We start from the raw sequence: 18,395 nt of genomic DNA, 5'->3' as shown, positions 1-18,395 counted from the left end.
ACAGCGACTACATTTCTATTATGTTTGTCTCTAAAAATGAAGGAAAATACACGCCAATTAAATTAACGTGCTTGGCCAGCTCCAGCCTCTTATTAATTATCAGATTAATTATTTATGAGGCGGGGAATTGTTTCATTCCTTATTCCATGAGCGAACATGCTTTTAACTTAATAAAGGAAATTGCATACAAGATTAATAAAATGCTAAAACTCACGCTAAACATTCTTCGAGTTGAATTTAAACTAACTTATTTAAACTAGATTAATGGAATTAACTATTAGAAGCTGCTACTAATGGGATTCGAACATGGTCCTATAAACTGCCTAACGAAATCCAATTTGATAGAGTCAGTTTAAATGACTTAGAACTATATTGCATCTTTTGCCAAATTAGAAACAACCTGCCTTACGTGTTTAAAATAAGAATAGAGATGAGATTTAACTATCGATATACTAAACACCTGTGCACTCCATGTCATACAGACAACTAAATAACTAAGATCAAAACACTTCGATTAAGGTCTATTAGACCCAACCTTCTCATTTAATTGGACAAAAACTTCAGATTCAGGATTTCTAGGGTTCTTGGGCCTGATTTGGGACTTGGGGTTTTCTGGTTAGATTCGGACCAAACCAAGCTTGATTTGGTCACGAGGGAGGTCAGGGGGGTACCTGGTATGGATTTGGGGGGGGGGGGGGGTTTGGCATAGGTTGGGGTCCGGCTCGAATCTTCAAACGAAGATTCGAGACGGTGGGGGAAGATTCGAGACCCATGGTTTGTAGATCTGTGTTCAGGGGGTCAAGGTGTACTAGGGGTGTTAGTCTGGTGGTCACCGGCGTTGTTGCCGCCGGGTTTACGGTGAGGGAAAAGGGGGCGGCGCTAGGGTTCTAAGGGTTTGGGTTCAGTGAGGGAGACGACGCGAGGGAGGGGGGGTCTGATTGGTCATGCCTAAACGGCGTCGTTTGGATTAATGAGGGACCTGAACTGGACCGTTGGATCTGTTTGACCAACGGTTCAGATGAAGGGTGCCAAAACGGCGTCGTTTCTTTTGTATCTGGGGAGGGCCGGATTGGATCAATGAGTTTGGGCCTGATTTTTGGGTCTAAAAACCATCCCAATTTCGATTTGTCCATATTTAAACCATTTCTTTTCTTCTTCTAATTCCCTTTCTAAATAATAATCTACCAAAAATCCTAAAATAAGTTGTGAAATTATAATTATACTAAAAAGACATAAATTGACTCACACAAGATCAAACATTAACTAAACAAAATCACACCAAAAAATAAAAATGACAAAATTAACCAAAAATAATATTTTTGTTATTTTCATTCATTTAAAAACCAACTATGATTTAATTAATTCCTAATAGTAGAACCAGATCCCGACTTTATGCGCGACATATATTTTTGTATTTTCAATTGATAAAACTAAACAAATCACAGATAAAAGCTACAAAAATGCTAAGCAAATTCACAAAATTATACACAAAGACAATTTATTATTATTTTTTCGATTTCTTTTGGATTAATTGTCGTGTAAACAAAAATCACGTGCTCACAGATGGTACTATTGACAAATACAAGGTAAGACTTGTTGTCAAAGGATTTAGACAACGAGAAGGTCTTGACTATTTTGACACATACTCACCAGTAACAAGAATTACATCCATTCGGATGCTAATAGCATTAGCCGCCTTGTATGGTCTTCAAATTCATCAAATGGATGTAAAAACAACATTCTTAAATGGTGATCTTGAGGAAAAAATTTACATGAACCAACCTGAAGGGTTTGTGGTTCCAGAAAAAGAAAAAAAGGTGTGCAGACTTGTCAAGTCCCTTTATGGACTAAAACAAGCACCCAAGCAATGGCATGCGAAATTTGACCAAACAATGTTGTCAAATGGTTTTAAGATTAATGAATGTGATAAATGTGTTTACATTAAGAACGTTCCAAATCATATAGTCATTGTTTGCTTATATGTTGATGATATGCTAATAATGAGCAAAGACATTGCCGACATTCAAGCTACAAAACGTATGCTTGCTAGTAAGTTTGATATGAAAGACTTAGGAGTTGCCGATGTAATTCTAGGAATTAAAATCCAGAGGACTCCTCAAGGTCTAGCTTTGTCTCAGTCACATTACGTGAAAATGGTACTGGAAAAATTCAAACACTTGGAATTTAGAAGTGCAAGAACTCCAATTGACTTAAACCATCATCTTATAAAGAATAAAGGTGAAAGTACGTCTCAATTGGAGTATGCTCGTGTGTTGGGAAGCTTAATGCACATCATGAACTGTACACGACCTGATATAGCTTGTGCAATAAGTAAACTTAGTTGATTCACAAGTAATCCCAACAAACATCACTGGGTGGCAATGAAACGAGTTATGGGATACTTGGAGTATACCCAAGACTACGCTTTGCACTACAATAAATATCTTGCGGTTATCGAAGGATATAGTGATGCAAATTGGATAACCGGCTCAACAGAAACAAAGTCCACAAGTGGATATGTTTTTACTGTTGGTGGAGAAGCAGTATCTTGGAAATCTTCCAAACAAACGTGTATCGCCCGTTCTACAATGGAATCAGAGTTTATAGCTTTAGATAAAGCCGGTGAAGAAGCTGAATGGATTCAAAATTTCTTAGAAGACATTCCGTTCTGGCCAAAGCCTTTGGCTCTTATTTGCATACATTGTGATAGTGAGGCTGCCATAGGACGGACAGGGAGCATTATGTACAACGGAAAGTCTCGTCATATACGACGAAGACATAACACCGTTAGACAACTAGTTTCTAGTGGAATTATCACCATTGATTATGTAAGATCAAAGGATAATGTGGCGGATCCGCTTACAAAAGGCTTATCTAGAGAGGGAGTTGAGAAATCATCTAAGGGAATGGGACTATGGCCGAGGACAAGTCAACATGGCGGTAACTCTACCTAGAATTTTGGATGTTCCGAGATCTAGGTTCAAGGAGCTCAAACAAAGTTGTGATTGACCGGTTCAACATTGTCAAAATAAAATCTTAGGTCCATTCTCGTGATGAAGACAATGTTCAGTAACAAGGATAGAACTTTACACGTTCTTTAATGATTACCAAAGTTTGATGAGGTATCTATCAAATAGTGTCAATCTAAAGGATTGCACGTTTAGGAATCACCTATATAAGTGTGAAGTGTAAGCCACTTCAAGGAGAATTCTGTAAGGCCAATTCTCTACGCACTTATGAGACCAGGCGGTGTTCATGGCTAAAACGAACACAATAATGAGAACCAAAAGACGGTTAAGGGTTGGTTGTGTGACATATGGCTGTCTAGGTATACACTAAAGTTCGACGGTTCAAAGATATCAAATCTATCGATTGACCGAGTATATCCGACATATGTTCACTACGGAAAGTTCAAAGGGAAACCTACTTATCCAGATGCAATTAATCCTTACTTGCAAAATCACATAGCTTTCATCTATGATCTTTCTTTAATACAGACATTCTCATTCATGTGGGGGATTGTTGGACTTTAAGCCATTGGGCTTTAAAGTAGAAGAAGTGTGAATTGGAAATGGAGGAAATAAAATGGAGGGAAAATGAAAATTTTGAGGAAGTGAACTTTTGTCTTGCACTTTGTCCCTCATTGGTGAGGGACAACCACATTTGTGTGCTTATATATAGAATTACTTCTTAAAGCTCTTAAAAGGAGTTGAAGAGAATGAACCCTCGCGTCGTCGTCGTCGCTCGCTCGGCTCGGCTTTGGCTTTGGCTTTGGAGTTGGATTTGGATTTGGAAAATGATCGATGAGATTATTTTTTGAATTTTTTTTTTTAATTATTTAATAATTAATTAAATGCCAAGTCACTGCTGGAAATATGCCAGAATCTTGCTGAAGATTCAGAGAGCCTATCTGACCGCGATTCTGCCGCGGTCGCGGTGGAACCGCGACAGGTTTATTCAGAGAGCCTCTCTGGCCGCAGTTCTGCCGCGGTCGTGGTGGAACCGCGGCAGGCAGCATATTCAGAGAGCCTCTCTGACCGCGGTTCTGCCACGGTCACGGTAGAACCGCAGCAGGCAGCATATTCTTCTGAAAAGTCACCTTTTCCAGACGCCTCTTCTGATAATTGCCTATAAATTCTGAGGCAATACTCCATTTTCTAGATACGAAAAACACTCCAGAACTTCTTTCTTTCTGAATAAACTGCATCTTAATTCGCAGTCTCTCTCTCTCAAATTCGTAAGTGTGATTTTGCTTCGTTCTTTGAGTTCGTTGGTATCCTGCAGTTTGTATTGCCACTGTTGCAGGAAGGTTTATTCCGCTTTATCCTGAGAGGATTTAATCCATTACCTTGGCAACGTGTGAGGGGGTTAAAATTCCTTAAGGACACACAAGGAAATTGTGGACTCGGAATAATTCTGATTCTTTATTGTTTTTTCTAGATTTCTTTATTCTTCTAACAGTTTTGTTTTCTGATTTTTGTTTTAACACAGTAATGCTCACAACTATTACATACAGTAGCTTCATCTTTACAATCTACAATTGCAGATTTATTTGAATATTTTAGAGTTTGCAGGTAATTATTTTTTGTGTGAATGGTGGTTTTTTTTTTTTGGATTTTTCTATAATTTCTAAAATATTCTGTTTGTTACATTCTAGGTAACTCTCAAGGAAATAAAGACAAAGTAACATACTTCATTCTTAGACCCGGTAATTTTAGCGTTACCATAATAAAGTATGTCTATTTCTCTATCGTCTTCCTTGTGAGCCTTTTTATACTCAAAATCAAGCAGAAAAATGGACATCAGGGATGAATAATTCTAATGATCTTGGTGGCTTGCAAAGCAGCTAAAGGAATTAAAAAAGAAAAAAGAAAAGAAAAGAAAGAGTATTATGAAATCATTTGGATGATAACCTGAACTTCTGCTTGTTATGTTTGAAGATATTATTTGTTGTTTGACAAGTTGGTTTTAAAGAAAAATGCTCCGATCATGTTATTAAGAAATTTGGACCCGGCAAATGGCTTATGTAATGATACAAGAATGATATGTAGAGGCTTTGACAACAACGTCATCCATGCAAAAATAATGATGGGCGAAAATGCTTCCAAACATGTGTTTATTCCCAGAATTCAACTTTCGCCTCCAGAAAATGAAGGTTACCCTTTCAAATTCATCAGAAAATAATTTCCAATACGGCTATGCTTTTCAAAGACAATAAATAAAGCAAAAGGACAAACAATACCTAATGTGGGACTGTACTTACCACAACATGTATTCTCACATGGACAACTATATGTTGCACTCTCAAGGGGAATATCTATGTCAACAACAAAGGTTTTAGTCTTGACCAAGCAGTCGAAGCGAAAAAAAGGAACATATACCAAGAACATCGTCTACAAAGAGATATTAGGTAAGATTCACCACCATAACATAGCATATATCATATAAACATAATTGTATGATGATCTGTTGTTATTCTTCAAGCAATATTTTCTTTTTTATGAAACTTCCTCAACTATACACATATTAATTATACATATTATACAGGAATTTTACATATATTATAACTATATAATTATATTTATTTTTACAGATTCTGAACTATTTCACTGAATGCATCGACAATACCATTATATTTTAGAGGTGCCTTCCTCATACCAGAATCAACTGAAGCAACATTCTTCATGGCGCACATCAACATTGTTCCACAGGTGACATCAAGAGGGTAGCAACAGTCTGACTAACGGTTCCAGCAACATCATCACACCCATGCTTCATTGTAACACTCAATTTAGTGTCTGCACGATCAATACAACTATTTCTTTAATGTAATAATTTTTTTGCATCGTCAAATGCTATTTCACTTAATTCATTCTTATTCAATTTAATATGCACTATTTTAGATAGTTTACCATTTAAATATTTGTTGTATCATCAATTACCTTTATACTTAATTCATTCTTATTCTACCTAATTAAAACGCTCTTTTGTGCATAACGCATAATACACGTGCAACGCACGTACACTAAATCTAGTATTTTAATAATCATCTAACTGGTTTTCATTATCATGCTCTCGTCCTCTTATTGAACTCGACAATGGAAATATTGATAAATATCTTCCTCATTGAAAATTCTGAAACCCAAATCCACAGGTGTTGGGAAAAGGGTTTACATAAGCATGACGTTTTAAAATTTTCTGTTACATTAGGAGATCAGCAAAGAGGAAGTGAGAAATAGTTAAATTTGAACTCACACCTATTGTGTACGAGACACCAAATAGGTCCATTAAACTGCAAGTCTAAGTGGTCTAGTTGGGACTTATGACAATGTTGAATAACTGGAATACCGGCGATTTGGCTTAAGTTCGGAAGCTCCACGTTAAATAGCAACATACAAAAGTCACAATTCTCAAGTAATTGAGTAGATTCCAAGTGCCCATTTGGCTTATGGAACTCAGCCAAAATGAACTAATATTAGCTGTTGTATAACTCCTTGCAATCAATTACACCAGACTTGACCAGAGCCTTCACCAATCGTCTATAGGCTTTGTAGGCTGGAGCTGGACCAGATTAAACAAATTTCAGCCCCCCAAAACATAGCAAATGCCTCTTCTGCTCAGCAGATCAATCAACAATCAATAATCTTACAACACAAAGCTGTAAAAGCCTTGCAAAAGCATCTATGTATGTTTCTTTTCAAATGGAAAATGAATAAACAATGACAAGATTAACAGAAGGCTACAAAAACTCTTCTGAAGAAAATCATCATGTGAATGTTGCTACTCCAAACTTGTGCAAGCCACCTGCTTTCCACATTAACACCTAAGGGTGCATTACTGAACACATTAATGGATCCACAACAGCACCTCATTCCAAAGCAAATATGCATAGCATCTGAATTAGAGCTTTCAGTGGCCAGAAGATACAAGAACATTGTGCTCCTTTAGACGTTTTTGAAAATGAGCTAACTGGTTCTGCAACTGCAGGATGCCAGCAGCCTTTTGGGAAAGGATTGCATTTAATCGAGATATATAATCATCCAGCTGGTTCCCTGGTAGATCTGCCTCAACTAATAGATTCATCTCCTGAAATTGTGAAACCACAGAATTCTCAATCCGCACAAATAACCAGCTAGCAAGCAAAATTATCTCGTCTACAAGGTGACAAGCAAACGCGCAACCACGGAAAGAGGTACTTGCCAGCACCCTTATGGGACTCCAAGATTGACATAAAGTAATTATAGAAACACTTTTCCAACTACGGACTTCAGGTATAATCAGTATCATCACCATGAAACCATCAGAATATAAATCCACTTCAACTCCCATAGTGAAGGCCTAAAGCTATTGCTATTACCAAAAAACACCCTTTCAACACATGCAATAAGACACCAAATTTATGTTCATCACATACCTCTTTAACAATGTCCATTGTTTCCTCCACTTGTTTCCGATGGGCATTCACAAGATCTTCCTCTTCCTGAAAAATTAAACATAAAGCGATCAGAACTAAGGCTAAGTGAAACTTCTCAAATTTCCACAAAGTAGATCCACCTTTAAGAGAGCATTCAGATCATCGTCCGAGTTTGAATACTTTGCCTCTGTTCTAGGTGGCTCCTTCCACTTTGTCTGAACATTTGTTCTCTTCATTTTATCTTCTGAATTGGAGATGCTGTAGCTGTCAAGCTTCTCATTCTTCTTCCACATAGACTTCTCTTGTTCATAGAAATCTTCATCATATTCATCTTTATCAGTTTGTTCAGGCCATGAATCACCTGTATCATCTTCAAATGTTGATGTAGAAGGTACAACTGCAGAAAAGGATAAATTTGTTGACTCCTTCAAATTCAATGTTGAGGATGAGACGTCCTTCTTTGAGTTGTTCCCTTTTGAGAGACTCTTCACCCTGAAATTTAAAGCAAAGTGCAAAGTAAGACTATATGAATGCAGAAAGTAGTAGCTGGGGCAACAAAATCTAATTCAACAAATAATTACCTGTCGGCATATCTTAATGTATTTAAAGTATGCTCACAAGATCCTGCATTAGGGGAAATGCAGGATATCATAACAGTACGACTATTTCCAACAAAAGAGTCCCTCAGCACTTCAGTTAATTTACTGCCTCTAAAAGGAATGTGGTTTTGGTCATTGTCCAGCGCTCTAATGCATTCCTTCAGTGCCAGCAAACTTTTATTAATCTCTGCTCCTTCGATTCTGCATAACAGAAGACAAGTTAATGGGGTAGAACAAAAAGAATTTAACAGCAAAATTTTCTTAAAGGACAAAAAAGAGGCAGGAATTTAGTAGATACACACCTGGTTTGCTTATCATTATCAGTAGTGTCTGCACCACGTTCACTTCCTGCAAGGTCTATGAAGGAGAGCTTTCCAATAACACGAGGAGGTTTCGATTCACTGCCATCAGCTGACCTCTTAACAGAAAGCTGGAGAATAGCATGTGACCTCGAAGATTCCTCATTGGCACCAGTGGTGCCAGTACTTCTAGTTGCATTTCCTCTATCAATGAGCTCCTTAATCATCTCCACATCTGAGACTCTGTATTCTTGCAATCCAACTATACAAACTTGCTGTTTACCATCCTCTCTCATGCAAAGTTTCCTGCACAGAATTTGTTTCAGTTATCCTCAGTCCAAAGTACAACACTTAAATGTTGGAATATTCAGAACCACTTACTTCCGATCATTAAGGAGATCAAAGAGCTTTCCACCATATATCTCAAAAAAGCTGAAAAACAATTGAAAGCCCTGGTTCCGGTAAGTATGATGAATGAGCCTCAAAAGATCCCTACATGCCCTCAGAGGTAGTGGTTTCATGGTATACGTTTTGCCACTTCCTAAATAAGCCAAAGACGAAAAGAAATTTAGGGGAAGTTCGTGTTTAGAAAATAGCAAGAAAACCAAGCTTCTTTGTATGATAAATGCAGAAAGTTGACACCAGATTTATTATGAAAAAAAACACTTGGAAGCACACTCAAAGACCTCTAGAAGAGGCTGCAAAATCTGCATATGACAAAATAAAAATTGACTAGGCATCGGTTGTTTCTTATCCCTTGCACTTGAGATAGTCAACTGATATTGCTTACATGACCCAAAACAGACAGCCACTAACCATACTGAAATTCATGTCAAATGACTGGAAGACAAATTTTGAAGCTAATGCAAGCAGACATTTGAAAACTTAAGGTTATTATTATCAGCAATTGCATCATCAGATGATTAATATTTTCTTATGGTTCTGAAAAAAAATCGAATTTGTATGAATGAAACACGCTAGAAGACTTGCTATGACCTAGATCCCTGGAGAATGAGCATCTACCATTGCATGTAGGATGGCCCTTTCACATTTCTAAGTTAGGGTTTGCACATTCTGCAGAGCTGTGAGGTTTGAAGCCTCTAATCATGTTAAACTCACAATTATGTTATACCTAAATGACTTGGAACTTGAGAGGAATTGTTACAATAAGGGAATTTGAGTACAAAAACTTCATAGTAATACTCCCTGAATGTGCACCACTAGATGGTGTTTGACGTATCCCGATTAATATTCATGTGATCTTCAACTAATTGATAAAGGAGTTTGATCATCAAAATAACAAAGAAAAGCCACAAATGATTACAGGTGTAAAATATTTTCACTAGCATCAGTCAGTACAGAGGGTCTAAAGGCAACATTATCGAAAGTGTTCATAAGAAACTCACCCCGCATGAAAAGCGCATCTAGAGATTGGAAACCACTGATAATTGAGCAAATTGTTACAAGATCCAAATTCATTCAAACAACAATTCTTCACAGTTAGGACAATCAACAGGAAAAGGAACTAGGTGATATCAACAATACTTGTGCCAAGAGTAATAACGGTGAAAGATGATGAAAACTACTGATCAAGTGCAGGTTGCTTACCTGTTTGCCCATATGCAAAGCAAGTAGCTTTTGTGCGTTGGAAAATTATCGGGACAATGGGCTCTACTGTTTCATGGTATACCTAAGGAGACATGTGGCAGACCAAAGTTAACAAGGATCTGAATGCACTTAAGAGTTTGGGTCTGATGTAGAATCCTGTATTATATAATCACCTCATCATTTGAAACCTCCTCATTTAGCACAGCATCAAAGACAAACTCATGCTTCTCAACATACTGAGTCAAATCAACCTGTACATGAGTCAGATGTAAGAAATCTTAATTCATAAAACGGATTTAGGGAAAATTCGGGCCAAGTGAAGCAACATGACATGGGAGGGAGATTTACAAAACACAAAGGGAACAATCATCATGGCAAACAATCAGATCTCAACATTCTTAATCTTACTGCATAAGTTTTTGGCATTCAAGAAAAATGAATTCTATCCGGCAACCATGGTTAACTGTTTGATAATAGTGATTTTCAGATTGCTGGTTACGGAAGTATTCGTTCTTGTCACCAGACTGTAGGTGAAGGGATAGACATATTTAACTGCTAATACAGGATAAATCATTTGCATTTCCACAAACCTTGAGTTTAGTTTCATGGACTACTAGAGAGTTGAAACGTGTTTCAACGATGTCTTCCTCAGTCTTTGCCAATTCCTTTTTGTTTAGTGGTCGCTTACGCACCTGGAAGTAGATAATCATTAGAACAACAACTAGAACAAGCACTAAGGACTTCTTTCACATGTAATACACATGAAAGAAGGTTGGCTCCTGTGCCAGAGAAAAGATAATGAAACCACATAATAAGGATTGTGTATATGCTGTATTCATTAAGAAAATAAGTATTCTGCACTCTCTAAACTGAGAATAAAATGTTTAGACTCCAGAAGTAATGGAGTTGAGTAAAACATACCACCACTTTGATCTTTGCAACATTGCTGGCCTTCTCTTTATCAACAGCAAAACTCTTAGAAACATTACTCTCTGGTAAGCCCCGAACTCGACCAGTTTGCTTGTTGTTTGCAAGGAATTGCTCCGAGTCATCAAAGCTTTTTGCTCGAGCAAAGTGATGCATGGAAGGAGCATCATACAAGCCAGCAACAGGCATCTATATATGGGAAGTCAACATACGAGAACTTGAAATCCAAACTAAAGGAAATACAGAGTTAAAACTACGAAATTTCAATCAAAGCTAGTCTGACATTATGTAAATGATCTAATGGCAGGAACAAGGGCCAAAATGACATATGTTTTTGACATACATCAAACTGCTGAAATCCAGATATATGTGGTTTAGGGTTTGACCAAAATGATGCTATAATAAAATGTAGCTCAAAGAGCCAAAGTGTGTCAACTTGGAGATTCTAACACCCAATTGCCACTGTAGTAACCGAAAATCAACAGGCAAAATGGTAACAACATCGGTGGCGTTGTAAATAAGAACCTCTAATCATGTAAAACTTATTAAAAGTGAACAAGAATTTTGTGGCACTGTAAATGAGAAGCTCAAATCAAACGCATATCATATAAAACTTACTAAAGCAGCAAAATAATTGCACATCTTGCACTGACATAACAATGGCGATATCCAATAGCATTATTAGAATAATCAGTTCATCCAATCCCCTTAAAATACGAATGCAGAATCTGTAAACCAAACCTCAGGTAGAAGCTCAGTATCCAATGAGTGTAGATCTAAGAGTCCAGGACTGAACTCATTGGGAGATATTTCTTCATCACCGTTCCTTCGCTGGCTTGACTGTCGAGGATTACCCGGCGGCGTCAAAGGCTCCGCAAAGAGATCGCTTCCTCCGCTGTAAGTCCTCTGTGCACCTCTATACATTCTCGAGCCTTGAGCTCCACCATAGTATCCATAATCCTATAACCGATAACAAAATCAAATGAAGAAAAACACTGAGTTCTTAGATCTATGAGCTAGGGCAACAGTGAGCTTGAAAAACAAAAACAAAAAATAGGAAAAATAAAAAATGTCGGAAGTATCGGAAACCTGTGGAGGAGGAATAGAGTTATTTGAAGTTTGAAGATGTTGAAGACCAGCTGATTGAAGCCATCTACCATTGGATGAGTTTTCCAGGAAGTTGTCGGAGTATTGCCGCTGGTGGTGCGCCGTCGACGTTCCAGATCTTTGCCGTCCTACTGCATTCATTTTTCTTTCACTCTCTATTTACCGAACAGAAATCGTAACTCAATCACCGAAAGCCGCTCTCTTCTTCTTCCCACCTCCAGAAAATATCAATCAGCAGAAAGCCTCGATCTTTTCTCTATTTTTTTTTTATAGAAATCAATGATTTGATAAACGGATTAGTTTCGGATTTAAGAATAGAATGTGTGTCTGAGTGGTATCAGACAAATAGAAGGGCTGATTAAAGAGAGGGTTTGAAGTTAGAAGATGAAATGAAAGTTCAACGGTTCGGATTCATTTCACTGTTCAAATCTTTTCACCGTCAAAGTACAAGTTGTAAATCATAATACATTTTCAATTTTTTCACTGCGACAAAGGGCAGGATGTTATATTTCCTCCGTCCCATTTTCGTGTAAACATATTTGATTGAATATAAACTTTTTTTAAAAAAGAAATTTTTTGAAATTTGTGATGAAATATACATCCATAATGTTTTCATAAGAAAATTAAAATTAAATTGTTGTATAATGTTTTTTCAAAATAATTAAAGAAAAGGGTCACATTTACCAACCAAAAGGGAGACGATTAATTAGAGACGCTCAAAAGAGGAATTTGAATTTTGAAGAGTAAGTTGGCGCGTGTGAGAGCGTCTTGGGTTTGGGTTGGTTGGTGCCGGTGCATGAGCCGCTTAGTGGGGCCCACTGTTTTTTTTGAATTTTGAGGATAGCATCATAGCAACACCCACAACCTGCTCACATGGTGGGGTTCCGTCGTTTTATGCATTAATTGGTCAGAGAGTTTTGTTTATATTAATTATGGGTTAATATTTGACCAATTCTCAACCCGCCTTTGACTTGTATTCAAAATTTCGTGCATGTTCGGGGTGGTGATTAGATTCCGACACATGTAAACGATCGACGGTGCATTTTAAATAAATGGACGTACGAAATGCGAATACCATTTTAATTAAATGCAAGAACGGCTTGGCCGGTGACTGTGTCCAACTTTTGAGTGAATGGAAGATGGATTAGTGGCGTTTTCATGCTATACTACTACTTACAACTTACAAGAAGGGTATTTGCGCTAATACCCTTTTTTAGACACCTATTTAAGATTGTCATCGTTATTTTTTGTCCGCAAAATTAAGAGCCCGTTTGGACATAAAAAAAAATTCATTTCACTCAGATCACTCACAAAACTTCAAAATATATTCATGTCCAATAATATAAACAATCCAAAATACAACTCTGTTTTTCAAATATCATTTTCACTTGAACAAAAGTTTCACTTTGTTTGAAATTTTACAATTCTTATGTCCAAACGCCCACTAAAAAATTCATCAGAATACTTTTAAATATGAATTTTAGGCTACTGAATTGACGAGTCAAAATTATAAGACTCGCCTCAGAAAAGATCATATGGTAATATGCTAATCACAACGAAGTCCATGCCATCCTCCTCTGAGTTGAATACTCAAGTCTTTTCTAATAGGAATTAATTTTGGTTAATAAGCAAATACCCTTTACATCGGTCACAATCGGGTATGATAGAGCATTTTCAAATAAAAATTCTAAAAGTCGCGGGATATTTAATATCTGGTCTAATTGGAAGAGATGTCTCAATCTCTATATTGGTGTCTTTTCAGCTAACTAGATAGTAAGAAATTCGAAATACACCATACTGATTAAACCGGGAATAGTTGCAGATTTCATTTAAGCCGGTTGATTTTTGAGTTTTTGGTTTTAAGAATCTAAAACGTTAGATTGGGTTTCAAAACTCACCAAAATCTAATCTTAGAAATTAGCATATTAATACAGAGTATCTCTTCTCTCCTAAAGCTTGGCATTCATGCGCATCGATTTGTATGAAAAGAAAATCATGACATTATTCATTGATCTGAGTTATTTCAAGCAAAATTATTCTCTCGTACATAGCATGGTATCTCAGTCTTTTTCTTACTTGATAAAGTAGCGACTTAAAGTAGCGACTTAAAGTAGCATGACGTCAATATTATAACTTATAATATACTCTAGTAAAGAAAAAAACTACATTGTCCTATGATTGTATTAATATTGTCTTTCTGTTCAAATTAAACGATTTATTATTGAGAAAAGTAGAAGATAGAAGAAAGAAGGATTATAAGAGAGGATAAAAATTGGTTATAATTTTAGTCCATTACTGACAAGAATTCCACATTTTCTTTAAACCTCCATAATTTTCCACTTGCAATCACTTAAAAGCCCAATTTCATAAGAATGATGGGGCGACTTGGCCTGGGTTAAAAGCCTCACTTTTAAATGGCCCAGAAGAATGCCAATCCGATTCTGTCCAACTAGTGGATTGAGTTAAGACTGGCCTCACAATCTAGAATGGAAAATGACATTGTATACCCGCTCTTAAAATAATTTTCGGCGTCTATCTGCTGTAAATAATTTCTGCAGCGGGCAAAAGTGATCTTTGCCCATGTGCAGACAATATCCAGTTAAAATAGCATTTCCTCGATTCCTTGCTTGTTTCTCTTCCGCTCTCGCTACAAATATTTTCGTTCAGCTTACAGAGAGATCCAGGGGAACAAAGAAATAAATAGGTTAGAAAAGGGTGTGAAAGCAAAATGTGCCTTTCCTCTTATAGGTTACAGAAATTGTGGGTCATGCAAGTATGGTAAGCAGGCATGGAAACTTTTACAGCCACACTCAACAAAAATCCATGGAAAGTAACTGATTCGTCATTTCTCTATCGTCCCTTCTACCTTCTCCTCTAATTTAGTTTCGGCGTCAAAATTCTTGCCAAAGCCAAGTTCAGACATGTCTTGTTTTGCCATCAAATTCCTGCAATGGGCTCATGAAACAGTCATCTGCTTGCTGTCTACATTCCCATACTAAGATAAATGATTTGCTGTTTTTTAATAAAAATAATCATATAAACAGGCATATTTTGGTTGAACAATCTCGCTAAAAGCCATCAACTATCTAGGAAATTATCCTAAGCCTCTGTTATCTTCCCAAGTTAAAGAAAGGAAACTCACAACCCTTCTCTTCAAATAAAGCATCTACTGTTGGTATCCAAGATGGCCCGCCTAAAATACCCAATATCAGGGATCCTGGGAGTCTGGGACTCATGCAGGGGCTAACTTGCAACAACTTCAAAATAAGCACCAAAATAGCACTATCCATTACTTTCTTAGAAATGCTTCTCATTATTCATTAAAACACCTAACAGAAGAAAATTTGAGAGAGGAATAAGTGTCATGGTTCCAACTAATCTGCCATCATCCTCTGCTAGGTGCATAATCATATTAATTAACTGTTGAGATATGGCCATCTCAGATAATTGATCATGTTTTACATTAGCAAACTTTTCACCTTTTGCGCTCTAGGACAAAATTTAGAAGAAAAAATTATAGGAATTCATCTTTCAGATGCATCCCAAGGCAAAATTTGCACATATTGAAAATATAGAAGATGAATTTAATTTTTTACCAAGTGTTATAGGTGGCTTTATAAATAATCTAGTTCTAAGAAGTTATACAAACTCGAAAACAATATAGTGCAATGACCAAAGCAACTGAGACACCTTCGATGACTACATCAAGTTGTGTGCTAAAGTATACTAGATATAGAAGAATTAAAGCTGAGGGTCTATCGGAAACAATCTCTATACCTTCTCAAGGTAGGGGTAAGGTCTGTGTACACACTATCCTCCTCATACTCCACTTGTGGGATTACACTGGGTTTATTGTTGTTGTTGTTGTTGATATAGAAGAATTAAGTAGTCTAAGAAGTATTCAAAACCAAACTAATGGACTTACTTCTCCATACGGCACTCCAGGTACTTTCTGGAGAGGTGTCTACACTGCTCAGATTTATGCCCAGCGGATTTAAGACAATTGAGGTATTCCTTCTTCTCCTAAAATAGACAACAAACAACAGAAAACAAGAAAAAGGAATTTAATGTCTCAAGGAAAACCTATGTCTGTCACGACAAATTTCCATCTTCATAACACAAATAGGAAGTAACATGCAGAAGGCATCACCAAAACAAATTAGCTATGAGAGTTTAAAAGGAATTTACCACGTCACATAAATGCATGTGATCCAAAGGGAAAACTCCTTTCTCTGGTGGAACCGGTCTCAGTCCTCTATTTCCTCCAAATGCTCCCCCTTCAATGAATTGAAATAAATATTTTAAAGACGTGTAAAGAATTATGAAACAAATACTCATACAAATAGGACCAAAAGCATGTTGCTCCGTTTGGTTTAGGTTGTTGCACATTACATGTGGCTTTGGAATAGGCTCAATCTCCTTGTGCTTCCAAAGAAGAAGCTGTTATACTACCAATTAATCAGTTTGAATTGCTTATTCAGCTTTGTCCCTCCAGAAATGCCTTTGCATTGTGTTTCTTCAAAGTAAGGCATTTGAAAAACTTTTTGCTTTAAATACAGTGTTTACTATATTAATTCCAACTTCCTATCAAAATATCATCCTCTTGGCTTCCAGTTTTGTTAATTAAAACAAATGCCGCAAGTTTCACAATGAGGACAAAGAATCATACCGGAGTTGGCGATATAAGAGCTAGGATTTCTTTTAAAACCGTGGTGTCCGAACAATCTTGTACACACTGCGACTAATCACTAGGTACTTGCTACTTCCCGCCAACAAAGTTAATGGGTAACTCTATCCCAAAAGCTTAGATAGATGAGAATAAGTCACCTAACCTTTTTAGCTTTTACTATGATGTAAACCCTAGTCTTCTATGGTACATCCAGTTACATTAATCACTAGCTCAAAAGAGAAAAGAGAATTTACTCGATGCACGTCTGTTTAGTTATAAGAAGCTGATTATCATATAAACTTCAGACATCAAATAGGTTTGGCAACATATGCAACTTTTCTTTAGAATTTGGTTCCAAGAAGTTTCATAGGTTTGGCAACATACACACACACACCATACATATCAATAAGTTTTCCCGGTATGTTATAAAGATCAGATATACCGTAGACAATAGCCATTATAGGGATGGCAAATGGTGCAGGGCAGTGTGGTTGCGGGGCAAACCTGCGAAGACTTCAACCCGCCCCGCCCCGCAAATCAACATTTGCTGTTTTTAACCGTCCCGCCCCGCGCAAACGGTCCGTAGTATTCATTCTGTCGAACTAAAGGAACACCGAAAGAACCCAAGTAAAATTGAAACAGAATTCAATCAAACATACTCTGGACTTAAGTATGCCATCGTAATCCACTTGACATGAATTTTGTTACATCACTTACTAAGTAGGTGAGTGCAAAATACAGTAAAGCTAATTTTGTGCTTCTTTAAAATATCTTCTCCATGAAAAAAAGAAGAAGATAACTTCTCAATGAAAAATCACATACTCGTGACAAATTCTTATAAAAATGGTGGGCATCTAATGAGAGAAGTAAACATAGAGAGTAAAATCACCTGCACTCATTCCGGAGACGTTGATTGTAGTATCCTGCTTTAGTCACCGTGATTTCGTTCGGAAGTCTGATAACAGATGGAGCAGAGAAGCTTTACCGAGTGGACAAAGAAGTCTTTTTACTGGGCTTCAATTAGTGGCCCAACTCCGCCGAAAAACAAAATGGGCTGGTCTCAATGATGTCTTGCTTCTAAATTCTCACATACCACTATCTTTTAGCAGTAATTAGTCATCTATAGATACTATTTGCTATATTACGGATTATAGATATATTTATGTGGTTATAAGATGCATTTGATGTATTTAAGCTATTGTATTCATGAATACAGTAGCAAAAATAGGTGTGAATCAGGGAAGTCCAGCTAATCAGTTGTTGTATTCGAGTGTATTTGACTGTATTCATGGAGTGAAACATGGGATTACAGCTGGACAGATTATTGTATTCGACCTTATTCACAACGTGAAATAGGGGATTACACTGTTTTTTTCAACGGAAAGTGAATCAATTAACATAATAGACTCTGAATATAACTCAATAAACTCAATTATAACACACAAATTTTGTATTTTCAGTTATAAAAAGATTCTCAACCGAAAAATACCCCAAAAATATAGCAATATTTAGAGAAATTATATAATACATCTGAATACATAAATTATATTAATTAAAAAAAAACTTATGAATACATTCATGGCAAATAGCGAGACAGTGAATACAATGAAATACATAGAATACAGCGGGATATATTAAAATATAATGAAAAAAAAGACAATGAATAAAATGAAATACATGGAATACAACAAGATACATTGAATTACAATGAAAAAAAAGACAATGAATACAATGAAATACATGAAAATACATTGAAATATATTAACAGAAAA

The 18,395-nt window shown here is 36.6% G+C and overlaps 2 protein-coding genes across 2 annotated transcripts; both read right to left on the bottom strand.

Annotated features, from left to right (window-relative positions):
• Positions 1-6,354: 6,354 nt before the first annotated feature.
• LOC107789597 (kinesin-like protein KIN-13B) lies at positions 6,355-12,314 on the bottom strand. Its single transcript, XM_016611435.2, has 12 exons — positions 11,937-12,314; positions 11,589-11,807; positions 10,842-11,036; positions 10,511-10,612; positions 10,094-10,171; positions 9,921-10,002; positions 8,694-8,853; positions 8,316-8,618; positions 7,996-8,214; positions 7,555-7,906; positions 7,415-7,480; positions 6,355-7,086 (listed from the first exon to the last, which is right to left on the bottom strand). The coding sequence occupies exons 1-12, from the start codon at positions 12,093-12,095 to the stop codon at positions 6,910-6,912; spliced, it is 2,112 nt and encodes a 703-aa protein (XP_016466921.1). The 5' UTR covers positions 12,096-12,314; the 3' UTR covers positions 6,355-6,909.
• Positions 12,315-14,672: 2,358 nt separating this feature from the next.
• Positions 14,673-17,656, bottom strand: LOC107789598 (uncharacterized). Its single transcript, XM_016611436.2, has 4 exons — positions 17,513-17,656; positions 16,143-16,231; positions 15,880-15,977; positions 14,673-14,899 (listed from the first exon to the last, which is right to left on the bottom strand). Exons 1-4 carry the CDS (start codon positions 17,520-17,522, stop codon positions 14,797-14,799), a joined length of 300 nt encoding a protein of 99 aa, XP_016466922.1. The 5' UTR covers positions 17,523-17,656; the 3' UTR covers positions 14,673-14,796.
• Positions 17,657-18,395: the final 739 nt, after the last annotated feature.

Source organism: Nicotiana tabacum, chromosome 6 (genome assembly GCF_000715075.1).
Source record: "Nicotiana tabacum cultivar K326 chromosome 6, ASM71507v2, whole genome shotgun sequence".
Lineage (NCBI taxonomy): Eukaryota > Viridiplantae > Streptophyta > Magnoliopsida > Solanales > Solanaceae > Nicotiana > Nicotiana tabacum.
The sequence above is the reverse complement of the archived record's forward strand: the minus strand, read 5'-3'. Positions and strand labels throughout refer to the sequence as shown.